The 27,191-nt window shown below is 44.8% G+C and overlaps 1 protein-coding gene across 7 annotated transcripts in view; it reads right to left on the reverse strand.

The window, feature by feature from the left end:
* The window catches only part of cdk6 (cyclin dependent kinase 6), a 93,083-nt gene that overhangs the window by 45,229 nt on the left and 20,663 nt on the right, over positions 1-27,191 (reverse strand). For all 7 annotated transcript variants that reach the window (XM_072283131.1, XM_072283127.1, XM_072283126.1 and 4 more), the window contains 2 exons: positions 26,084-26,219; positions 8,422-8,589 (listed from right to left, as the gene is read on the reverse strand). In XM_072283131.1, coding sequence (XP_072139232.1) covers positions 8,422-8,589; positions 26,084-26,219 — 304 coding nt within the window. The remainder of the gene's footprint in view (positions 1-8,421; positions 8,590-26,083; positions 26,220-27,191) is intronic.

The following is a 27,191-nucleotide window of genomic DNA, read 5'->3' on the forward strand; positions in this document are numbered from 1 at the left end:
CTGTTGTCTTCTGCACAACGAGTGAATACTCAGTAGGTACGGTCTTACATTGACTCTCATGGATTACAGAGCATTCCCACCAGAAAATGAATCTCAGGGTTTTATATGGTGATAATAAATTTACTTTGAGCTTTTAACACACAGCAAGGCTTCCAGGACATCCCAAGACCAGTTCTTTCGTGGCAGAAACCTGTTACTGTTCTCATCTACCAACAGGAACTCTTCACCTTTCAGGACTTTCAGAAAAACCTTTTGCTTTGATAATCCAGATTTGCCACATCTAGTGGCCAACATGGGATTTTTCTGTGGAAGGCCCCCTGGCAAAGATCATTGTCCCAAATGAACAGTCTCTTTGTCAGCACAGAGAGTGGGTGCAGTAACGTGTGAATGAATAGGAGGGAGCGAGAGGGTTATTTCAGCGCATCCACTGATAGACACTACTGTTTTTTTGGACTCAGTGATTAGCATCTGTCCTCAGCATCAATTATATAACAAAGTATTTCTTCAGTTTTTCTGGAGGTTTTGGAGCAACCAGCTGGATTGATTTTCAGTGCCAATGATCAGTTCAAAACAAAACCTCCTGTTCAGAAAATGCTTGCAATCTACGAACTGTTAATGATTAAAGTTACTTGTGAAAACTGTATGTTCATCTTTGACCCATTAGAAACACGCAGCTGCCTGTCCAGAAATACTGAGGTCAATTCACACAGAAGTATCCTGCCGTAACTTTCTGTATTCTTGGATTAAAACTGCACTGTTAAAAGATAACTCTCACTGAACTGATTTGAAGACAAATCTGGGGACTTCAGTATTAATTAATGCAACTGAGACAATTGGGAATTTTCCAAATTAGTACCAAGGCTTTTGAGACTAAAAGAAATACTTTCTATTCAATGCACTGCTCTTTTTGTCTCCAAGAACAAATGGAATTTTGACATACATTATATTAAAACAAAACCAATTTCCCAGCTTCTTGGTTACTTGGCAGAGTCCCAAGGCCAGCAGGGTAGCATTGTGCTAATGCTGATAGCGCCAGTGATCGGGGTTCAACTGCTGCTGCTGTAAAATGCATCTCAAAGGAACATTGAGGTTGGACAGCAGGGTAGCGTAACAGTTAACGTAATCACCTTACAGCACAGCAGCAGTGAATTGGATTCAATTCGAAGCAGCTTGTGCATTCTCTCCAAAGGCTACATGCCAACGATGAGCAGCGTAGGTTTAGTAAGTTGTGGGCATGCTATGTGGGTGCTGGAAGCAGGGTGACACGCACAGGCCGCTAAAGCACACTGTGTTGATCGTTGACGCAAATGGCACTTTTCACTGTGTGTTTTGATTACATGTGATAAATCAATCTTTAATTATTAATCTTTGACTTCGAGGTTTCTGATGAACTTCATACTAAAGCCTGGTTTATACTTCTGCGTTAACTGGACACCGTAACCTACGCAAGTGACCTACGTGCGTTGTGAGCATTTATACTTGTGCGTTGGTGTGTCTGCGTCACTCTGCAATTCACGCACGTCATGCATGCGCACACACCTGCCCGCGCAAGGCTTCATGGTCATGGTAGTCTTTCTTGGGGTAAACAAGAAGCGAGCATCTTTTTTCGTAAAAGCGAAATGTGTCCTGCTTAATTTCGGAGGTCTATAAAGCCTTACGGAAAGCATTGCAGCCAGAGTTCCTTCCCTGCCCTTCAGTTGGCCAATGGGAAGCTATTGCAGCGTAGGATGACATGCGATGCTACCAAGCGGACCAATCACAGTTCTTACAGTCCGCGTTGCCGCGGCGCACGGTTACATTTTGGGAGAGGTGCACGTCACAGCAACGCAGTCTCTCGCATAGGGTTCCACGTCAGCTTTGTGTAGGGTTTGCGGCGACACGTTGACGCAGAGGTATAAACCAGGCTTAAGTCACTTTGGTCCCCCTTCCTTCCCCAGCATCAGGAACGAACGTACAAGACATATGTTTAGTTTGTTTGTATATCATCTGGAACGGGAATTGCAAGGCATCCAGCCTCAAGACCCTGCAAAGGATTGCAATGACTGCTAAGAAGATCATCTCCTCCACCTATCTGAGACATTCACCCGAAGCGCTGCTTATGAAGGGCTCTTAGCATTGTCACTGACCACATCTGCTTGATGCCCTACCATCAGTCAGGAACTACTGCAGCATTAGGACAAGGACTGTTAGAATGGGAAACATCTTCTTCCCTCACACAGTAACTCCCTGCCACCACCCAAGTCTCATCACACATTTAGAACTGGGGCATTATACTGTTTACTTTTTAACTCATGCTGCAAATGCACCTTATGCTAAATGCCAATCTTCTGGAATATATTTTACTACCAGTGGTATTATGAGTGTGTGAGTGTTGTGCACCTTTGTCTAGAGGAGCATTGTTTTGTTTGCTGGTACACATCTGTACAGTTTCAGTGACAGTAAACTTGAACCTGACTTGCCTTACTGAAATGAGAGTTTGCTAGAATTCAGGAGCTACCTGAGGGAGGAAGACACAGTACTCTGAGCAACTGCACCGGCTGTCATCAAGAAAAAGTAAATGTAGTACTAGCCTACCATAGACTACCACAGACTACCCTGTACCACCACAGACCACAATAGACCACCATAAACTATTATATATTACCATAGACCACCATACACTACCATAGACCACCATACACTACCAGAGCACCATACGTTACCACAGACCATCATACATTACCATAGACCACCATACACTACCGTAGACTACCATACCATACAACACTATACACTACCATTGAACACCATGCACTACCATGGGCGATCACATACTACCATAGACCACCGTAGACTATCATAGACAACCATAGACTACCCCGAGAGTAATTTTCTTGCAGCCATTCACAGGAACAAAGAAATACAATAGAATCAATGAAGAACTACCCACGAAAACTGACAACTAATGTGCAAAAGACAAACTGCAAAACAATAAGTAATTTAATAACATGATTTGTAGAGATTTTGAAAATTAGTCTCTCAGGTGTGCAAACAGTTGAGGTAAGTGAAGGTATTGACTAACTGGGCATTTCCATTCCTGGGTATTGATGGTTCTATGCTAGGCTGTAACGTAGGTGAAAGTAACTGGCAGTGAGGAAGGAGAGAAGACTAGAATGCATAGAGAGAGACAGAAAACTAATAGGATTGTTGTTGAGAGTTCTAAATTCACTCATTAGGAAACTGCTAGGCCTTTCACAGTTCTTCCTCATTCTCAGAACAAGTCTTCCATGGTCAAAGGTTTTTGAGCTCATCATGTGGGTTATCTAACGGAAATAAAAATAATAATGTAACTGATGGAATAACGTCGTGCCTTGGCACATTTTATTTCGAGGTACAGCCCGCTAACAGGCCCTTTGGCCCATTGAGCCCCAGCAGACCAATGACACCCATAGGACCGACCAACCATACATCTTTGGATTGTGGGAAGAAACCAGAATGCCCGGTGGAAGCCCATGCAGTTATGAGCAGAACACAGAAACTCCTTACAGAGAACAGACGGAAATTGAAGCTGGGTCATTGGGGCTATAACATGTTCTGCTAACTACTGTGCCAACCCCAAATTCCTTCAGAACATAGAACATAGGCATCTACCGCACATTACAGGCTATTCGGCCCACAATGTTGTGCTGACCATGTAACCTACTCTAGAAGCTGCCTAGAATTTCCCTAGTGCATAGCCCTCTATTTTTCTAAGCTCCATGCACCTATCTAAGAGTCCTTAAAAGGCCCTATTGTATTCACTTCCACCACTGTCACTGGCAGTGCATTCCGCGCACCCACTACTCTCTGTGTGGAAGGACCTACCCTTGATATCTCCTCTGTACCTACTACCAAGCACCTTAAAACTGTGCACTCTTATGCTAGTCATTTCAGCCCTGGGAAAAAGCCTCTGACTATCCATGTGATCAATGCCTCTCATCATCTTATACACCTCTACCAGGTCACCTCTCATCCTCCGTCGCTCCAAGGAGAAAAGGTCAAGTACACTCAACCTATTGTCATAAGGTACTCCCTCCAATCCAGGCAACATCCTTGTAGATCTCTGCACACTCTCTATTGTATTCATATCCCTCCTGTAGTGAGGTGACCAGAACTGAACACAATACTCCAAGAGGGGTCTGACCAAGGACTTACATAGCTGCAACATTACCTTACAGCTCAATCCCATGGTTAATGAATACCAACACACCATATGCAAGCAACATTGTCAACCTGCGCATGCCCCGTGGACATGGACCCCAAGATCTCTCAGAACCTCCACACTGCTGAAAGTCTTCCCACTAATATTATTTGTCTTCAATTTTGACCTACCAAAATGAACCACTTCACACTATTCTGGGTTGAAGTCCACCTGCTACCTCTCAGCCTTGCTCTGCATCCTATTGATGTCCCACTGTAACCTCTAACAACCTTCCAGACTATCCGAAACACCCCCAACCTTTGTGTCATCAGCAAACCTACAAACCCACCCTTCCACTTCTTCATCCAGGTCACTTCTTTAATTTCTTTTTGAATAACATAAAATCTACAACTACAATGTTATCTCACAAATACCAACATTTAATCTAAAAAAGATTGGGGGAAAGCTAATTGAAAAATACTGACAGCAATGGTCACTACAAATTACATTCACAATCATTATGAAATGCATTTAGCTAATACATTTTTTTAAAAAAACCTTTTGCCAAACAGTGTTTTCTGACATCAAGAAAAAGTTTCCTTTACTATTATTTTCTCAGTAAAACATCATTGTTCTTCCGCTGAACATCTCCGTGAACAATGGATTACACTGCACAGCTACAGCTCACAGTATTTGGCTTTTTAAATTTCTACCAGCTCGATTTGAAATCTAAATAGCATTCGGTACATCAGGAGTAAAGGCAGACGACACATACTACTCCTGCATCAGGGACTTGGGTTATACATTCTCTTTTTTGATTACTTGGGCTGTGTGTCGACCACTGGTACTGTTTATGCCTTGGCCCCAGAGAACTGATTTCATTTGGCTGTATTCGTGTGTGTGACAATTAAACTTGAACTTCACTATAACTTGTCTTGTGTCCATTTAATACTTTACGCAGATGGAGTATTCACGATAGAGCAGGGGCTCCCAACTGCTGGTCCTTGGACCCCTTGCTGATGGTATTGGTCCATGTTATAAAAGTTGCAAGGCAATGCCTGCAACATGACAGCATGAACATCGATTTCTCCTCCCTCCTCCTTCTCTTGCCATTGCACGTTCTGGTTCTATCTCACACCTTCTCTTCTCCTCACCTCCCGCTGGTTCTACCACCTCCCCTGGGAATGTATTCCATTTACTGACCATTCAGAGTGTGAAAAACCTACCCCTTCCATTCCCCCTGCACTTCCGCTGCAACACCTCAAAAGTATGCTCTCCCATATAAGCGATTTCCACCCGGGCTGTCCGCTCTATCTGTGCCTCTCATCTTATATATCACTATCAAGTTGTATCTCATCCTCCTTTATTCCAAAGAGAAAAGCACTAGCTTGCTTTGTCTTTCCTTATAAGACATGCTCTCTAAAGCTTCCACATTCTTGACCTTGTAGCTCTTCCCTTGACTAATGACGGCAAATACACCATAAGCCTTCTTAACAACCCTATCAACTGGCACGGCATCTTTGAAAGATCTACAGATACGGACAGAACATCTGCAAATTCGACCTTCACGCTTTTCCATGTTGAATTCCATCTACCATTTCTCAGCTCAGCTCTGCATCCTATCAATGGCCTATTGTAACCTCCAAAAAAACTTCTACACTATCGACAACATCAATTAACCTTCGTGTCATCTGTAGATTTACTTATCCACCCTTCCACTTCCTCATCCAACTCATTTAGAGAAATTACAGAGAGCAGCAGTCACAGGGTTTAGAAAGCACTTCTCTGACTTAGGATCTTGGGACCTTGCAAGGCTGCAATGGAGCTAACCTAACATTGAAGACATTTGTCATAGTAGGGAAAGAGACAAGGCAGGAAATCTCCTAATCCGTCTACTCCCATGTTCCGCTTTCAAGATTCAAGATTGTCTAATGTCATTTCCTGTACACAAGTGTAAAGGAGAATGAAATAATTGTTAGTCTGGTTCCAATGCAGCACAAAAAACACAATAAAATTAAGAACACAATAATAGAAATACAATAAATATAAACACAGGAAATACATAAATATACATAGATTGATTGCATGTCCATAAGGTGACATGAAGGTACAGGAGTGTCTGTACAAAAGGTGACTGACAGGAAATGATAAAGTAGTGGTGTTTGGGGATGTGGAGGGGTGGGTTAGTGGGTGGAGGTGTTGATCAGTCTTACTGCTTGGGGAAAGTTTAACTGTTTTCGAGCCATATGGTGCTATGTAGCCTCCAACCTGGGAGTGGGATAAACGGTGCACTAGTGGGATGCTTCAGATCGTCCAAAGGAAAATGTGTTACTATCAATAAGGAGAAGTAATCATTCTGTCCCAAGAACCTGCGCCACCATTTACTGTGAATATGGCTGACTGTTCCTCCCAATGGGACTTCCCTTCCCTGTCTCCATATTCCTTGATTCCCACATCTAAAAGCCTATTGACCTTAGAAACATCCAAGCAGGTTTCTATACGATAAATTGATGGAATTACTTGGAGATACAATACAGAAGAGCACAATGAGCCGCACCACCCAGTGGCCCCCCGATCGAACCCTCTGGAAAGTGGGAATAAACTGGAGTGTTGGGAGAAAACACACAGGAAGTAAAGTACAAACTTGCCTACAGACTCTGGAACGGAACTGTGAACTCTAATGCCGTATCCTGTAATAGTGTCACGCTAACCGCCATGTTACCATGCTGCCCCACATTAAACAATTTTACCAAAAATAAATAAAATTCATTTGTGGGGAAAAGTCCCATATAATGAAAATCAATGGCCGTCAACTCATCAGCTCAGATTTTTCCAGAAACATTTGCAAAACTGTTTGGCCTATTTTCAGAGATAAAAACTAGTGAAATAAACAATGCAATGTTCCAGGTCAACGGGATCCCACCACCAAGCACACCTCTCCCTCCTTCCCACTTTCTGCTTTACCTACACGTCTCACTTGTCCATTCGTCCCTCCCCACAGATCTCCCTCCTAGCAAGCTGCACAAGTTCCACACCTGCCCCTATGCCTCCTCCCTCACTACTACTCAGGACCAAGGCCCCAAACAGTCCTTCCAGGTGAGGCGACACCTCACCTGTGACCCTGTTGGGGTCATATACTGTGTCCAGTGCTCCCACTGCGGCCTCCTGGATATTGGTGAGACCCAACGTAGATTGTTGAGCACCTACACTTCGTCCACCAGAAAAAAGAGGGATCTCCCAGTGCCACCTGTTTTAATTCCACTTCCCATTCCCATTCCAATATGCCTATCCATGGCCTCCTCTCCTGTCGTGATGAGGCCACACTCAGGTTAGAGGAACAACACCTTATATTCCAAAAACAACAGGAATTCTGCAGATGCTGGAAATTCAAGCAACACACATCAAAGTTGCTGGTGAACGCAGCAGGCCAGGCAGCATCTCTAGGAAGAGGTGCAGTCGACGTTTCAGGCCGAGACCCTTCGTCAGGACTAACTGAAGGAAGAGTGAGTAAGGGATGTGAAAGTTGGAGGGGGAGGGGGAGATCCAAAATGATAGGAGAAGACAGGAGGGGGAGGGATGGAGCCAAGAGCTGGACAGGTGATCCCTTACTCACTCTTCCTTCAGTTAGTCCTGACGAAGGGTCTCGGCCTGAAACGTCGACTGCACCTCTTCCTAGAGATGCTGCCTGGCCTGCTGCGTTCACCAGCAACTTTGATGTGTGTTACCTTATATTCCATCTGGGTAGCCTCCAACCTGATGGCATGAACAACGATTTCTCTAAGTTCTGGTAGTACCCACCACTCCTTCACCTTTCCCCTCTCTCATCTTATCTCCTTGCCCACACATTGCCTCCTCTGATGCTCCTACTCCCTCTTCTTTCTTCCTTGTCCTTCTGTCCTTCTCCTGTATCTCTTTCACCAATCAACTTCCCAGCTCTTTACCTCCCCCTTCCCCCTTCAGGTTTCACCGATCACCTTGTGTTTCTCCCCTCCCCATAACTTTTAAATCTAGTCCTCGGCTTCTTTTCTCCGAAGGGTCTCGGCCTGAAACGCCGACTCCATAGCTGCTGCTCAGCCTGCTCAGTTGCTGCAGCACTTTGCCTGTGTGGCTTGGATTCAGTTAACTGCCATAAAATTGCTGGTTTTATCCATCAGAAAGCATGTTCCTTTCCCCAAATCAAACCTTCCTGTAATATAGAATATTTAAGGCTTCCTATTGTTTGCAAATATTTGTATTCTGATAAACATAATTTAGAAACTTACCACAGATGTAAGAGCCATCTGGAAACTATAGATCCGAGCCAAGCCGAAGTCCGCAAGCTTAATTTGGCCATTGCTGGTTACGAGTATATTTTGGGGCTTCAGGTCTCGATGAACTACACGGTGTGAATGTAGGAAGTCTAATCCCTGCAGCAGCTGGAACATCATGTCCTGTGGAAAAGTAAAGGAAAACAGATTTCAGAAAATCACTTCGGCAATATCAGTCATGCCAAACATTTTGTTTAAAAGTATAAAATATGTAAAGCTTAGTATGTTGCATTTGCAACATTTCCTTGTTAAAAAAATAAGGTTATTTTTATTTATATTAGCATTTCCAGTGCATTCAAACCAAGTTCAACACCAGTGCAAGGGATTCTGCAGATGTCCTAAGGTCCAAATAGGCATTTTATGAATTCCTACCCCAACTGCACCCCAGGTCTATGCGACGACATTAAACACAATATGCATATACAATATGCAAGTCAAAGTACGTTTATTGTTAAAGTATGTATACAGAATACAACTCTGTCCTCCTGCAGGCAGCTAGGAAACAAAGAAACACCATGGAACCTGTTCAAGAAAACATCAAAAACACCCAAGATGTGAAAGAAAGAACAAATTGGGCAAAAGGACAAAACACATAGAATATCCACCAGCTTCTTCCCCTCTGCCATCTGATTCCGAAATGGACTTTGAAGCTTTGGACACTACCTCACTTCTTTAATATACAGTATTTCTGATTTTGCACATTTTAGTAATCCATTCAATATACATAATTAATTTACTCATTTATTTATTACTATGTTTTATTTTATTTATTATTATTTTTCTCTCTCTGCTAGATTATGTACTGCATTGAACTGCTGCTGCTAAGAACAAATTTCACGTTACATGCCAGTGATCATAAACCCGATTCTGATCAAACTAGTATTCAGCTCAGCACCTCGCCGTGAGACAACACAGGCCACACACCCATTCTTCACTGAAGCACCCCAGTCCACATCAATCAGCTTGATCAAATTACAAGAAAGATCAGGAACTTAGCCATGTTAATCCAGCCAAGGTCTGTCCTCTAAATAAAGGACAACTCCACAACTCAGCAGGTCAATGTTTCATGCTGAGACCTTTCAGCAGGACCGGAAAGGAAGTGGGAAGAAGCCAAAATAAGAAGGTGGTAGGTGAGACCAGGTGAGGCGGACAGACACGCAGACAGATGGTGCGAGGTGATAGGTGGAAGAGGTAAGGGGACAGTGGACTGTGGGAGAAAGGGAAGGAGGACAGGCACCGGCGGAGGTGATGGGCACCTCTGAATTAAAAGGGAAAGAATCCTATAACCCCTCCAGCAATGCTATGGAAGAGCTGTTAAACTGAGACCCTGCAGCTGGATAAAATGGTCCTTTGTGAAGAAGCACACATAAAAATTGCTGGTGAACGCAGCAGGCCAGGCAGCACCTATAGGAAGAGGTATAGTCGACGTTTTGGGCCGAGATCCTTCGTCAGGCTGCCTGGCCTGCTGCGTTCACCAGCATTTTTTATGTGTGTTGCTTGAATTTCCAGCATCTGCAGATTTCTTTGTGTTTGGCTTTGTGAAGAAGATTGTCTTTATAGCTACTTCAATGGCAGCTTCCTATACACGACAGTTTTGGCAGATCTTGAAATCTTGAGTAACACACACAAAATGTCCGAGGAGCTTGGCAGGTCAGGCAGTGTCAACAGCATTCTGACCTGAGTGTTAGCACAAAATGTTAAAAGCACGTTAACTCATCCAGAAAGGCTCTAGACAAATGCAAGTATTGCCCGCTTTGCAGCAATGGAGGAAAAACGGATCAGCCAAGATGAAGTGGGGGAGTAGCCTCAAAAGGTCAAATAGCCAAATTCTGCTCCTGTATCTCATGGTCTATCCTAGCACTAATTACATATTTCTGTAACTTGTAGTAATTTTATTTTTGCGACAATACATTTGACACCATACACGTAAGTGAGAAAAAACATGAAGTATGTTCCGGTATGAGAGCCAACTATGCAGTCCTGTATTCAGTGAAGGCCTGAGTCCCAATAGTGGTTTGTAAATTCAGGAGACCACTGGTGAAAAGCTAACCACAGCTACGGCAAAGGTTGAAAACATTCCAGAGAAAGCTGAAGCTTGGAAATTCAGATTCACATACAATCAAGTGCTGGGACACGCCATGTAGCACGATAATGCAGTGGCTAGCACAACAGTACCAGCTACCTGGGTTCATTTCCCGCTACTGTTTGTAAGGAGTTTGTACCTTCTCCCCACGTCTCTGAGGGTTTGTACGTTCTCCCCGCGCCTGTGAGGGTCTGTATGTTCTCCCCGTGTCTGTGAGGGTCTGTAGGTTCTCCCTGCGTCTGTGAGGGTCTGTGCGTTCCACCAGCGTCCGTGAGGGTCTGTACATTCTCCCCGCATCCGTGAGGGTCTGTATGTTCCCCCTGTGTCCATCAGGGTCTGTGTGTTCTCCCCATGTCTGTGAGGGTCTATACGTTCTCCCCGCGTCCGTGAGGCTCTGTACGTTCTCCCTGTGTCTGTGAGGGTCTGTGCGTTCCCCCCGCGTCTGTGAGGGTCTGTATGTTCTCCCCGTGTCTGTGAGGGTCTGTACATTCTCCCTGTGTCTGTGAGGGTCTGTACATTCTCCCCGCGTCTGTGAGGGTCTGTACGTTCTCCCTGTGTCTGTGAGGGTCCGTGCGTTTTCCCTGTGTCTGTGAGGGTTTGTGCGTTTTCCCCGTGTCTGTGAGGGTTTGTACGTTCTTCCCACGTCTGTGAGAGTCTGTGCGTTCCCCCCGCGTCTGTATGTTCTCCCCATGTCTGTGAGGGTCTGTACATTCTCCCTGTGTCTGTGAGGGTCTGTACATTCTCCCCGCGTCTGTGAGGGTCTGTACATTCTGCCCGTGTCTGTACGTTCTCCGCATGTCTGTACATTCTTCCCGTGTCTGTACATTCTCCATGTGTCTGAACGTTCTCCGCATGTCTGTGAGGGTCTGTACGTTCTCCCCGTGTCTGTACGTTCTCCGCGTGTCTGTGAGGGTTTCCTCTTGGTGCTCTGGTTCCCCCTCACTCTGCAGCCGGTGAGAGTCTAAACCTCCGAGGCGGTTTTACTCGGCAGCAGGAGTGAATTTGAATATTGGTGCATTTTGTGTGTAAGGCACAAGTTCCACATGATATTTTACGTAAAACAGAACAGTACAGGTTTCCCCCACCTTCCAAAGGTAGAGCGTTCCTAAGAAACTGTTCCTAAGTCAGAATGTCGTAAAGTGAAGCAATTACCATTTATTTATATGGGAAAAATTTGTGAGCATTCGCAGACCCAAAAATAACCTACTAAATCATGCCAAATAACACATAAAACCTGAAATAACAGTAACATATAGTAAAGGCAGGAATGATATGACAAATACACGGCCTATATAAAGTAGAAATACTTCTCTACAATCATTGCCACACTGTTCTCCGTAGCGAAAATCTCACACAAGCGCTCTCAGCAAAAATTCTGTCCAGTAACCTTTAAGCTATGAAGCTGCCAAATCATACCAAATAACGCATAAAAATACACAGCCTATATAAAGTAGGAATAATGTATGTACAGTGTAGTATCACTTACGGGAATCGGGAAGACATCGAGCACACTGATGATGGTGTGTTAGGCTGAGTTGTCAGAGGTTGGGGTGGTACAGTGGCCCCCACCCTCCGGGCAGCGACCCAATACCGATCCGCGAAGCATGCAGGGGTACAGCAGTAGCCGGGATGCACCCAGCCCATCTTTAAGAAAAAAGCCGAAATAAACAAGCTAATTAATTAGGTGCCACCCGGCACATAAATGTCGGCCCAGATCAGAGGCGACGCAATCAGCAATCGCCTCTGATCTGGGCCGATATTTATGTGCTGGGCGGTACCTAATTAATTAGCTTGTTTATTTCGGCTTTTTTCTTAAAAGATGCGCTGGGTGCGTCCCGGCGACCTCTGCATTCTCCGCGAATCGGTATCGGTCCGCGGCCCGGGGGTTGGGCTGGTAGGACACTGAGGTGTCGTCTGTTTCCATCAGGGCAGGCAGGTCAGCTTCTTCTGTGTCTGCCTGCCTCGTGTCGAAGGTTGAGGTTCGTTGTCTGCTGAAGGCTTGCTTGACTGCTAGCTTCGTGCATTTTTCCATCATACAGTTCTTTATAAGCACTCAAACCATCTTGCAAATATGCCCTAAACCGACATACTTTTTCAAAATTAAAGTCGTACTTTATCATTGCAGCGAAAATCTCACGCAGTTGCTTCACGTTCAGTTCCTGGACGACTTCACTTTCAGTCCGTTCGCTACTGCATTCAGTTTCGATGGTTATCCTTTCCTCTTCCAACTGCACCAGCTCTTCATTTATCAGTTCTTGGTCATGGGATGCCAAAACCTCTTCAACATCATCTTCGTCAACTTCCACAAGCCAAACTTACCTTGTCCTTACTTCGTTCACCACGATCGAAACGCTTAATTATGTCTAGTTTTACACTAAGTGTAACACCCTTATGAGCCCTTTCAGGCTTTTCTGATAACTTAGAACTCATCTCGCAAACGGCTGCTCACAGGCACGTGTTTAAGCAATGCCGGCGAGAATGCAGTTCCGACTCCGGGGGAGGAGCTTGGCTGCTCGGCGCGTGCGCTGCCTTTTTTCGTATCAGTGAAAACACCTTCTGTTAGCGAAAACAGGGAACTAATGTAGGTCTTTCGTAACAGTGAGGTTACGTAAAGCGAACGTTCGAAAAGCGGGGGACACCTGTATTTATGGCCATAACATCCTTTCGGGGTTGATATGACATGCTATCTATAATCTGATCCAGCCCCGCTCTTTTCATCCGTCATAGCATTCCAATTTCTAAATGGGAAGACTTGTTTGGAGAGACTTCCAGCTAGCCCATCAGGAAATAAGCAAGTATGAACAAGAATTAATAACCAGGCAGGCCATGTTAAACAAACAACAACCTGAGTCATCTTCTCCTCCTCTGTGGGTCAATAATACCGTTAGCCATGTAAAGGTGAAGCCTCGTGCAATATTGTGCTTCAACTCTCCTCCAAGAGGACCACAATCTTTCTATAGGGTTTGGAAGCTCGTGTGTCTCAATGACCTGGAGAGCTATGCTGGATACTCGTGGTTTTATGCTTTGACTCTTGGCAGAGGCCAGACGAAGAGAGGTCCACTGGTCCTCCAGGTTCAGGATTCAAGGGTTCAGCAACGAAGAATTCTTCTACATCTGAATGGCCAAGGAGAGACCAATGTGCCCTCCATCACTGCCCTAAGTGCCAATGGTTTCTAACAGATTATGCCAGTGAATAAAGAAGTGAAGAATGAGTGGGCTTTAGTTAAATCTGTCCTCATCTCTGTTCTAAAGAGACATCTCTCTATTCTGAGGCTGTCCACTCTGCTCCTGGACATGCCCATTATCAGAAACATCCTCTCTACAGTTTTGACTTCCAGCAAACTGTAGTAACACAGGTAGTCAAAGCACATTGACAGGGGCAACACACAAAATGCATGAGTACCTCAGCAGGTCAGGCAGCATCCATGAAGAAACAGGAATGATTTGACAATTGATAAGCTGCATGCATTTACTTATTATACCACAACACTAATGTTTCGCAGCATTAATGATGACAAACTCCCAGGACCAGAGTTTCTGGTCCTCTGGAAAGTACACAAATCCAAAATGGAAAAATTGAGATGATGTTTTTTTTGGATTAGCTACTAAGCTGACCTAAATAACGATCAGCCTAACTTCTGCTAGCACTAAGTGTATCTAAATACACAACAGAGGACAATTACCAGACCAAATTATGGATGAGTAACTCAATTACTTACAGAAATTGGCTGCACACAAATTCTCCCTTTAGCTTTTAGAGCATTTTTCAAGCTAATGATAACACTAATAACGTTTCATGCTGTTCACTGATGCCTGGATACAGTAACATTTACCATTAGTTTAATTATGGGTAAGGTTGGTGAATTATGGGCAGAGCATTTGTATTGTTCCTCCTTGCTCGTTGGGGTGCATTGGGTGTCACTTTTTCCATTTCCTTAGCATTTGTCGATTTTTTTTATGAAGCTCAGCACAACATGGGAAGCGTGCAAGGTGCCGGCCAGATTTGAACCCAGGAACCATTCACCTCAAAGTCCGGTGCTGATGCCATTGCCCAGCCAGTGTAGCATTTAGCACGATGCGAGGGCATTCAGTGCCAGAGTTCAAATCCAGCATCGACTGTAGTAAGGCTGTACGTTCCTTCCCAGGTGTGTGTACGTTTTCCCTGTTGGTTCCAGTTTCCTCCCAATACAGTTAGTACGTTGATTGGTCATTGGAAATTGTCCTGTGGTTAGGCCAGGGTTAAAATCAATAGGTTGCTGAGAGGTGTGGCATAAACCCTTTTGACCTATCATCTCTAAGTAAAATATTGGATGAAAACAAAGGATAATGGCGAGCGTAAGGAGAGTAATACAGTATCGGCAACTAGAGAACACGGATGTTTCTGAGTTGGGGAAGAATTGGCTTATGGACAGTTCCCAGGAACACTACCCTCACATAGCTTGGGAACTGTACACTCTTATTTGCAGAGGCCATTAACATCGAGAAATGAACCAAACACTTCCCAGCATCAATCTAAGCTAAGACAGGTACTATAATGGATGCCCAAAGGTTGAACAGATTTAGATCAGATTGGTGAGACCCATCGTAAATTGGGGCTCCTCCGCCCATCCACAAAAAGCCGAAATTCTCTGGCCAAACACTTTCAATTCCATTTCCCGTTCCTGTTCCAACATATCAGACCACGGCTTCCTCTCGTGCCACGATGGGGCCACCCTGAAGGTGTTGAAGCAACACCTTATATTCCATCTTGGGAGCTTCCAAGCTGATGGTACGAACATAAATTTCTCGTTCTGGTAATTTATTCCCCTCTCCTTTTCCTCTTTTATTCCCTGCTCTGGCTTCTTACCTCTTCTCACCTGCCTATCACCTCCCCTTGGTGCCTCACCTCCTTCCCTTTCAGCCATGGTCCACACTATCAAGTTCCTTCCACTCCAGCCCTTTACCTTTCCCACCCACCTTCACCTACCCCCCACCCGCCCATTTTATTCTGGCATCTTTCCCCTTCCTTTCCAGCCCTGAAGAGTGGTCTCAGCCTGAAAATTTCATTTCCATGGATGCTGCTGATCTGCTGAATTCCTCCAGCATTTTGTGTGGTTGCTTCACCATCTTGTATGGCAGCGCCAATGCACAGGATCGGAAAAGACTGCAGAAGGTTGTAAACACAGCCAGCTCCATCACCTGAAGGTTCTCAGGCTGGGGCAAAGCAGACCGTTTGATGCACCAGAACCCACTATCAACAGCATCCATGGCAAAACAGGTGCCTCTCTGCCCATTCAGTGCCTGCTGAGCTTTCATGGGCTGCCCAGCTGCTCCTGGGACTTCAGGAGTAGAAACTTAGCCCACGTTGCCCGCTCTAAAGGTGCAAATACAAGGACGACCGCTTGCAAAATAGATGGACGTCCCTGCAACTGGGCCCACTAAGCACAGCCGTTCCCTTTCAGCTCCAGGGATATGGGCATAGTTCAGACTGCTGATGCCGTCTGTGTGGAGTTCACATGTTTCCCTGTTTCTGGTCACGACACTTCCTCCCACATCACAAAGACGTGAGGGTCGTTAGGTTAACTGGCGAGTGTAAATCGCCCCTGCTGGAGGCAAATGGTAGAATCTAGCGGGAGAATCTGTTCTGGGCAGAAACAACAGATCACCTCAGTTGTTTCTCTTTGGAGTGAAAGGAAGTTTAGAGGTGTACAAGATGGTGAGGCAGAGATCAAGTGAACAGCCAATGCCTTTCTCACAGGCAATAGATTGCTCATACAGGGGACACAATTTTCAGGGGTGGTGTTAGAGACAGATACAGGTGGAGGCAGATACAGGTAGACTAGACACAGGTAGAGACAGACAGGTAGAGACAGGGAGGGGTAGAGACAGATACATTAGGGGCATTCAAAGTTCAAGTATGCTAGTACACAAGTGTAAAGGAGAACAAAGGAGATGTTTGTTAATCCAGTTCTGGTGCAGCACAAAAAACACAGTAAGGACACAGTAACAAAAAAGAAACCCACTAAATATAAATACTTAAGTTAATCTATATACATAGATTGATTGTACATCCATAAAGTGACCCTAAGGCACAGGGGTATCTGTACAGAGGAAATGATAAAGTAGTGGTGTTTGGGGGTGTGAAGGGGTGGGTTAGTGGGTGGAGGTGTTGATCAGTCATACTGATTGGAGAAAGTAGCTGTTTTTCAGTCTGGTGGCCCTGATGTGGATGCTATGCAGCCTCCCTCCTGGTGGGAGTGGTACAAACAGAGCAGGGTGGGTGGGATCCTTCATGATGAGACTCTTACCGATAGGCACATGGATGATAGAAAATTTGAAGGCTATGAGGCAGGGAAGGGTTTCATCTTAACAGTAGGTTAAAAATTTGGCACAACATTGTGGGCCTCTCTGTGATGTAATGTTTTATGTTGTCGCTAAAGAAAGGTGGAAATCCTCAAATTTGGAAGTTGAGGATATTGTACATATTTACCTCAAGCAACTGGAGAAAATTGTTTGTATGAAACCATTTGTAGTTGCTTTGGCCTGAGAAATTGCTGTGGGCCAAAACAGTGGATCTGAATAAATTGTTAGTTTTATTTGTTACACACACTGAATCAGAGTGAAATGAGTCATGTGTGTCAACAACCAACACACTCTGAGGAGGGATCACAAGATCACAAGACAAAGGGCAAAAGTAGGCCATTCGGCCCATCGAGTCTGCTCTGCCACTCCACTATGCGCTAAACTATTATCCCATCTAGTTCCAGTTTCTGGCTTTTTCCCCATATCCCTTGATACCCTGACTAATTAGATACCTTTCAATCTCCTCCTTAAACACCCTCAATGATCGGGCCTCCCCAACTGTATGTGGCAATGAATTCCATAGATCCACGACCCTCTGGCTAAAATAATTTCTCCTCATCTCTGTTCTAACTGGGTACCCTCTAATTCTAAGACTGTGGCCTCTTGTCCTGGACTCACCCACCAAGGGAAACAGCCTTTCCACGTCTACTCTGTCCAACCCTTTCAACATTCGAAACGTTTCTATAAGATCCCCTCTCATTCTTCTATACTCTAATGAATACAATCCAAGAGCCGACAAACGCTCCTCATATGTTAGCCCCTGCATTCCAAGAATCATCTTCGTAAATCTTCTCTGAACTGTTGTGCTGGGGAGAACCTGCAAATGTTGAACCCGTACGTCTTTGGAATGTGGGAGAGCACAGAATACCCAGAGGAAAGCTACATGGTCAGGGGGAGAAGGTGCAGGAATTGAACTCACCACTAATCCCTGGCACTGTAAAGTAATTATGCTAACCACTATGCTACTGTGCCAACTCACTTCAAATGGTGCATTGGGAGGCATTGGACTGATCATCACTTTTCTCCCCATACACACAGGCAGAATGTTAGCAAAATAAACCAACAGGGGAAACTGCTTAGCACAACAGCTTGGGGCTTCGGAGTTCGAAGTTCAGTTCCAGTGCCTTCTATAATAAAGTTTGTACGATCAGCCCGCGTGTGTTGTGAGCATCCTGCAGGTGCTCTGGGGTTTCTACCCACAGACCAAAGACGTCAGGGTTACTAGGTAAACTGTCTTCTGACTAGGCTAGGGTTAAATACGTGCATGGCTGGTGATGTGGTTCACTAGGCCAGAAGGGTCTGTTCCACACTGTATATCTAAATAAATAAAGTCCAAAGGCCAGGTTCTGAACGAATTGATGGCCAGTTATGGTTGTAAATATCTGCTACTTTTTAATTAAATTACTTAATTTCAAATAAACCCCAGTTTGCTTCTATTTTACCAGGAGGAAAAACTGCAATCAATCCCAGATTACTTCATCATAAATATCCCACCAAGAGGCAACAATTGTAAAGAGGAAATGTGTTTCCTCTTTGCAATATATTGGGGTGGGAAGAGGCTGAGAAACAAACTATTTTCTGCCTGGCTGAACCAGTTAAACAATGGAAAAGTTTATATCCTAAACTGTTGCTAGCAGGCCAGTTACATTAATACTTCAGCTCTAGCTTCGTGCTGGGAGGCCCCAACAGCAGGCCTCAAATCCGTAGCTGTTTCTGGGCAGCGGCCAACTGTGCCCACTTAGTGAACCCTAGGGGGTGGGAGATGGTGGTGGGGAGAGGGGGCTTCGTTCATTTCTACAGTTATTTCCTCTGACGCAGCTTGCATGACAAGATGTGACATGTAGGAATTAATGAGGATGCCGCCGTGCCAGTTCTTGTTCGAGGGCTTTGACGCTGGTTAGCACCAGCCCTGTACAGGCTTCCTGCCAGCACCCCACACTGAACGCTGCAAGAGGCCCTATTACCTCATCCTGTAAGTGGCTCAAAGATGAAATAAGGTTGTGAACATTTATCCATAGTAACACAAAATGGGCCAACTGCAAAACACACAAGGAACGCAGCAGGTCAGGCACATCTACGGAGTTTTTGTGCCGAGACCCTTCTTCGGGACTGGAAAGGAAGGGGGAAGAAGCTATAAAAAGGTCCTGGGGGGGAGGAGGGAACAGGCTAGGTGTGGGGCGTGGATAAATTCAGAAGCTGAGAGGTGATAGCGGACTGGGCAAAGGGTTGGAGAAAGAGAAACCCGACATTAGCGGAGGAGAGAGTGGACCGTGGGAGAAGGGAAAGGAGGAGGTGACCGGCATGTGAGGACAGGTAAGAGGCCAGCGTGGGGATTGAAGAGGGGGCGGAAAGGGGAAAACTATGAGCGCAAGTTTGAAAAATCAGTGCCCATCCCATCAGGTCGGGGGCTACGGGGATGGAATATGGACTCCGCGGCAGAAGAGGAGGCCTGGACCGACATGCCGGAACAGGAACAGGGATAGTGTTGGCAACCGTAAATTTCTTATCTTTTGCATATGGGAGGGGGGGTGCTCAGTAAAGTGCTGAGGTATCAAGATGGATCCAGCAGAGACAACGGTGGCAGTGTACAAGTACAGGCTCGACCATGGACAATGAAGGAGCGATTGCTGTTTTGAAAAGGTCATCATGCCCAAAGCTGACCAGGCATGAACGAGAGCAGACGTCCGAGCTTTTCATCTCATTTTGTTATCTGGCCTTAACGCTTCATTAAAGCACTATCATCACAACTGAGACAAGAACATCTGCCCTCTCCCCTTATCACTTAACAGATGATTGCACCATTAGTTCCCACAGACATCCCTCCTGAGATGGGCTCCTTTTCATTCAGAACTTTTGAAAGGCTCTTCTCTCGTCATACATATTTTATACATGATATTTAACAAAAACCTGTAACCAGAAGCTAGGCTTGAAGCACGTGCAAGCTGAGGCAATTACATGAGATTGTCTGCTAGCTGTAAGGAGTGAGGGGTGGCAGTTATTTGTAACTCAGTGGCCAGCGTTATCAGTTACAAGAGTGGAACCCACTGCTGTAGCCCATCCGCGTCGAGGTTCAACGTAGGAGGGAACTGGAGCACCTGGAGGAAACCTACATTCCGTGGGGAGAGACTTCTTACAGATAAATGGGTGATTGTCAGGAGAGGGAAGGGAGAACGTCAGCTAGTGGAGAGTACCCTGCTGACCATCCCCCTTAACAATAAGTAATCCATTTTGAGTACTGTTGTTGGGAAGCAACAGTGACCGTGCCTCTGGCACTGAGTCTGTCCCTGTGGCTCAGAAGGTTTGGGAACTGAAGAGTATGGCAGCAGTGATGGGGGACTCTATAGTCAGGGGGACAGATAGGTGATTCTGTGGATGTGAAAAGTAAACAGGGATGGTAGTTTGCCTCCCAGGTGCCAGGGTCCTTGATGGTTCTGAACACATCCACGATATCCTGAAATGGGAGGGTGAGCAGCCAAAAGTCGTGGTACATATTGGTACCAACAACATAGATAGAAATGGAAGAGGTCCTGAAAAAAGAATACAGGGGGCTAGGAAGGAAGCTGAGAAGCAGGACGTCAAGGGTAGTAATCTCAGGACTGCTGCCTGTGCCACGCAACAATGAGGAGAGGAATGGAATGAGGTGGCAGATAAACACTGGCTGAAGAAATGGAGTACGGGACAGGGATTCAGAGTTCTGGTTAATTGGGACCTCTTCTGGGGCAGCTGGGACCTGTACAAAAGGGACGGGTTGCACTTGAATCCGAGGGGGAACCAATATTCCTGCGGGCAGATTTGCTAGAGCTGTTGGAAGTGGTTGAAACTAATATGGCAAAGGGCATGGTAGAGCTGAGGATGAGCCAGCAGGTTTACAAGTAGATGATGGCTGTAACGTGAATGTAAGGAAGGACAAACCAATGTTTGGGTACAAATGCAGACAGAGCAGAGTTAAGTTGTATCAGAGGCAAAATTCAAAAGGGCAAAGAATGAAGGACTGAAGGTTCTGTATTTAAATGAGCCAAGTATTTGGAATAAGGAGGATGAACTTGTGGTGCAATTAGAGGCTTAACATCAAAGGATATACTTTGTACGGAAAGATCAGGCAGGAAGTCACTGTCAGTGGTGCAGTTCTGTTGGTAAGAAATGGAATTACATCTTTAGAAAGAGGTGACAATAGGGTCAGAAAATGTTGAGTCTTTGTGGGTGGAGTTAAGAAACTGCAAGTGTGTAAAAAAACATTCTGGGGATGATATATAGGCCTCCGAATAGTAGTCAAGATGTGGGGCTGAGATTGCAAAGGGAGCAAGAAAAGGGTAATGACACCATTGTAATGGGGGAACCTCAATATACACACAGATTGCGAAGATCAGGTTGGCGTCAGATTGCCAACATATAACATGGACGGGAAAGATTCTGGCTCAGGTTGAGTTAATAAATAGCAACAATGCTGCAGAATGCCACGTTACGGTTTTCTTCAACAAACTTAACTATCCACATTGCAATTGCGCTGCCTTCAGTGTCGAGTTTGTCTGTAACCAGAGGATTAGGACGACAACTCCTATTATCCAAAAGAGCAGAGGGTAAGAACTTACACAAAGCCGCCTTCTGACTGCAGTAACGTACAATGGCAGCACATATCAGGAAAGAGATAGAAGAGTACAGTCGGTGTAGGTTTGCCAGAAAGTAGCTGGACTCCATTAATTAAGAGCTCCTGTTTTTTCTGCTTCTCTTTCCCTCGATGGTCTCTTACCACTTCTCACCTGCTTATCACATTCCACTGGTACCTCTCCTTCCTTCTTCGAATCCACTCTCCTCTCTTATCCGGCTCCTTCTTCTCCAATCCATTACTTTTCCTACTCATCACCTTCCCTTCTCCCACTGTTTATTCTGGCCTGTTCCCCTTCCCTTTCCAGTACTGAACAAGGATCTCGGCACCAAACTTCGACTGTTTATGCTTTCCATAGATGCTGCCTGAGCTGCTGGCTTCCTCCAGCTTTTTTATGTGTACTACAAAAGCTGCCTTGAATTTAAAAGCTGTTGAGCAAACATGTTCAACGTTTTGAAGAAAGCGACAGTGTCACTCGTTGGGGAGTAACGAGCGTGGTGTGAAAATCAAGTTGTTTCAGTTGTGAAGTGAACAAGTATTAGTACACAGGAATGACAACTCGAATGTTAATTTAAAATCAGTTCATACTTTCAGGTTAGGCTTTAGGGACAGTGATATGGAGGGGTTAGAGGTCAGGCCTCCTCCCCACCTTCAAAGTTCAGTGATGTGGCTGGGTGTCTCCTCAACATGCACAAGGTGGGACGAGGACAGACTGTTATATACACACACACACCCGGACTTTAAGGAGGGTCGATACCAAAGATCAAAGCTTGAAGGAAGGAAATGAGCTTGTTTTGTGGTTGTTGATGTTTGCTTGTTGTGCTCTGTGTTACTCTGTTGAGCAGTGGGCAGAATGTGTGGCCGTACTTGGGCTGGTCCTGGTGCATCTCTAAACCATGTTGGTTGCCAACACAGACAACGCATCTCACTGTATATTTCAATGTATATGTAATAAATAAATGAATCTGAAGTCAAATGGCGGAGCACCAGAAGTGTGGTCATGACCACAACACAGACACATATTTTGAAACTGTTTAATTAGACAAATCAAATGAATTATATCACCACACGCTACATGCATGTTCCACACACTCACCACTCTGTGTAAAAACGTACTTGACAAATCCCTCACTTTCCTAAAATCACCTTAAAATTCTGCCCTCTTATATTAGCCAATTCCACACTGTGCAAATGTCTCTGGCCTTCTCCCACCCACTACTGGGAAACCGGTAAATAAATATAAAGCTATTTATTGTCTTCATAGCTAATAAATTACTTTTGGATCAGGTTGCGTCTGATTTGTATCAAAACTCCATTTTTCTGGTTCTGCACCAAACACAGTTCTACCAAATTTAGCGTCAATGCCCCAACTGATCACAAGCCTTTGGGGACACAATGCCATGTATCTACTACACAGTGGGTGACGCAATATTCCCTGATTATTCCCTGATTTCTCCCTGGAATAGTTCAGTTCGGCTCTAGAATGGATGAACAGTTTCTGCCTACTCAGTCACTCCAGTTAATTACCCCAAGCCCCTCATCTGCACCACTCTTTAGTCTTCTTCCTTGCTGACAGCAGACGTTTGGTCGGTTCACAGCAGTGTGCACTGCATCACCACCAATACTGGTGCCAAACCTGTGGAACAGTGTGCACTAAGCCCTGTGTAACACACTGTTCAGTCCATACCATTTTCTGTGCAATGCACTGCTCAACATATCCTCTCCTGTACATGAAAAAGTGGCCACTGTGTGTATGTCATGGTCTTCTGCTGCTGTGGCCCATTGACTTCAAAGTTCCATGTGTTTTGCATTCAGAGATGACCACTCTCATTAACAACACACTTCCACCCACAGAACCGCCACTCATCCGAATGATTTTATTTTGTTTTTCACACCATTCTCTGTAAACTCTAGAGACTGTTGTGTGTGAAAATCCCAGGAGATCAGTAGTTTCTGAGATACTCAAACCACCCCCTCTGACACCATCATTCATTCCACAGTCGAAGCCACTTGGATCAGATTTCTTCCGCATTCTGATGTTTGCTCTGAACGACTGAACCTCCTGCCCATGTCTGCATGCTTTTATTCTTTGAGTTGCTCTCATATGATTGGCTGACCGGATACTTGCATTAATGAGGTGTACAGGTGTACCTAATAAAGTGGCCACCGCTGGTATGCAGACCCTTGCGCAATCACAGATGTCCAAGTAAAAGCTCCTATTGTGACAGATTGTTTTATGGACATATTCCTGTGAGATGGTAAAACAAACTAAAGCCAGATATTACAACGTACACCTGTGAAGAGATGCCCTGGTCGATAGCCTTTCATGTGAACCACAAAGTTCACCTCCCACTCCTCCCTCTGGAAACCCTTGGCCCAAATATGAACACACCATCTGAACTTGGTGGGCCAAATTCTGGAAACAAGGGCTGAAGGTTTGGAGCTGGCTTATGCTGGTGTTGGAGGCCTCTGTGTGAGTGAGGGATGAGTGGATGGGAGGGTTGGAAAGAGGCTTGCTTTGCTGGTATTGGTGTCTGTATGTGTAGAAGCATTTGTGCGCTGACCACAGCACAACCTTAGGTGCGCTAGTGATTAATGTAACAACGCATTTCACTGTATGCTTCATTGTACATGTGATAAGTAAATGAATCTGAATCTACAGTAATTACATCTGATCTTTTGACCTGGATGCCTAGGAATTGATGCTAAATTTAATCAATTTCAGATAACCAGCCTTTCCGGACCATATCAGAACTGGCTGGTTCAGTGATTCACGCAAACCACAACTCTCTCTCTCTCAAGATGTTTGGCTTGTTCTGAGTGAAGAAGCCCCCCTTCAGGTTTTATTTATGGTTTGAGTACCTTGAGAAAAATTAAATCATTCCTATCACTTACTGTACACAACACAATTAATTTGCTGTTTACCAAAAGGTGCTTCACTGGTGGTTGAGTCAATGATCCAGACTATGATAATATAGGGTGCTGTTAGGTGCGATTTTCGGTTGGGTGCTTCCAGTGCTGAAACACAGCTTCTTTGTAAATTAACAGCTTCTACCAGGTGGAGTTTGGGAAATGTTGTTCATTGTGTCACTAAAAATATTAGCTGTGTTTCACACACAGACACACACACACAAAGCATACAGTGAAATGTGCCATTTGTTTCAATGACCAGGACAGTCCAAGGACATGTAGGGATCGCCATGCTTCTGGTAGCAACATAGTGTGCCCACAACTTATTAACCCTAACCCCTATGTCTTCTGAATGTGAGAGAAAACCAGAGCACCTGCAGGAAATTGTCAAAAGTTGCTGGTTCTGGAGTAATATTCAGACTAGCACCATGCCAAATCAGTACATTCAAAATGACAGCTGAGGGTGTATTAGAGTCTGGTTTAGTTTCCTTCCAAGGAAAGGTTTGGAAAAGACATGTAACCTGATACTTGCCATGGTCAAATGCATGTTTCCGAACCAATCAGTTTAAACTATTTGCATGCTACATGGGATTAAAGGGAACATTGTAAACTTCACATTAATGGAAATTGGAGTTTTTTTTCACAGCAAACATAGACAAAGGAGCAGAACTAGGCCATTCAGCCCATCGAGTCTGCTCTGCCATTCCATCATGGCTGATTTATTATCCCTCTCAGCCCCATTCTCCTGCCTTCTTCCTGTAACCTTTAATGCCCTGACTAATCAAGAACCCATCAACCTCCGCCTTAAATACACCCAATGACTCAGCCTCCATGGCTGCCCGTGGCAATGAATTCCAGATTCACAACACTCTGGTGAAAGAAGTCACTGTTCTGAAGGGACGTTCCTTTGTTCTGATACTGTGCCCTCTGCTCTGAGACTCTCTCTCTCTATGGGAGCATTCTCTGGACGTACACCCTATTCAGGCCTTTCAATATTTGGTAGGTTTCAATGAGATCCCCACCCCATTTTACTGAACTCCAGAGAGTACATGCCAAACAGTCCTCAAATGTCAACCCTTTCATTCTTGTGATCATTCTCTTGAGCGTCCTCTGAATCTTCTCCAATGCCAGCACATCCCTTTTCAGATATGGGCCCAAAACTGCTCACTATGTTCCCCACAGCCACTTCATCTACAACTTTCAATATTTGATAGGTTTCAATGAGTTCCCCACCCCCTACCCCATCATTCTTCTTAAACTCCAATGAATACAGGCCCAGAGCCAAAAAACACTCCTTATACCATTACTCTTTCATTCCCAAAATCATTCTTGTGAACCTCTTCTGGACTCTGTCCAATGCCAGCACATTTTTTCTTATATAAGGGGACAACACTCCCAAGTGCGGTCTGACAGATGCCTTGTAAGGCCTCAGCATTACATCCTTGCTTTTATATTCTAGTCCACTGGAAATGAATGCTAAAGATCACATTCTGCTTCAATCTGCAAGTTAAACTTTTGGGAACCCTTTGCAAAAGAACCACACAAAGGAATAGCACAATTGCCACAGGCTCAGGGTGAGTCCACGTCTGAACTTCAAATGCCCCATGCCTTGTTACATGTACACTTCTTTGCATATCAGTTGTCCAGCTATCACAAACATTACAGGATGACTTTTGTACCTTTATTGTTTCTGGGGGAACTCCTGGCTCTGGGGCTTTCTCCAGATACGTAGTCAGATCTTGGTCAACATGTTCAAAGACTAGAGTCAATTTAGTCTCGCGGTCTGTCCGAGACACGGTGCAAACGTCAAACAACCTGAAGACAAAAATAAAAGTACTGTCGATGAAAATGGACAGAAGCTAATTACTCAAACCAGTTACCATTGTGTGTTCCTGGTACGCTGTGGTTCCTGTGGAATTCTTTGCCAGGTCAGTGAGTATATTTAAAGTGGAGGCTGATAGGTTATTGATTAGTTGGGACATCAAGGTTTACAGGGAAAAGGCAGGAGAATGGGGTTAAGGGGGATAACGAAACAGCCATGATGGAATGACAGAGCCGACTCGATGGGCCGAATGGACTAATTCTGCTCTTATGTCTTATGGTCTCTCACTCTGTGCGCACTTGGGTTTCAACTACAGTACTAAAGTACCAGTACATCAAAATATTTTATTATCTCTAGGGTTCTGATAATTATGAAAAGTAATGTTTGCTAGGTTTCATACCTGTACGAAAGTCACACTGATCTTTGGACGTAAAATTGAAGTTTAAATGCTGCTTTTAACTGTGGTTGTGTTAAAAAGCAAGTGAGCAAGCTGTCTCTTTGCCACTTTTGTGGATCCCATGCGGTATATGTTCAATCAGACTGAAACGCAACCCAACATGCCAGTAGTCTCAGTGAAGCAGTTCACAGTGCTAACAATCTCCAACGGGGCTTCAATTTCCACAACCGTCTGCAAGGACGTTCTCCCTCTGGCCATGTCCGCTTCCAACTTCCTCCCACATTCCAGAGATGTACCAAAATAATGCTGCATCAGCACCGGAAACATGGCCACACTTGTGAGCTTCCCCCAACATAATCTTTGGACTGTGTTAGTTGTTGACCAAATGATGCGCTTCACTGTACATTTCAATGTTTCGTCGCACATGTGACAAACAAATAAATCTAATCTTTTAAAATCTTTTATTCACTGCACACAAATAAACACATTAAAAATCACTACACTACATTCTTCTTGGCAAACTCCTACGAAACAGTGCTAGCATAAAAGAAAATACAACACGTTTCCA

Source organism: Mobula birostris, chromosome 19 (genome assembly GCF_030028105.1).
Source record: "Mobula birostris isolate sMobBir1 chromosome 19, sMobBir1.hap1, whole genome shotgun sequence".
In the NCBI taxonomy this organism is placed as follows: Eukaryota; Metazoa; Chordata; class Chondrichthyes; order Myliobatiformes; family Myliobatidae; genus Mobula; species Mobula birostris.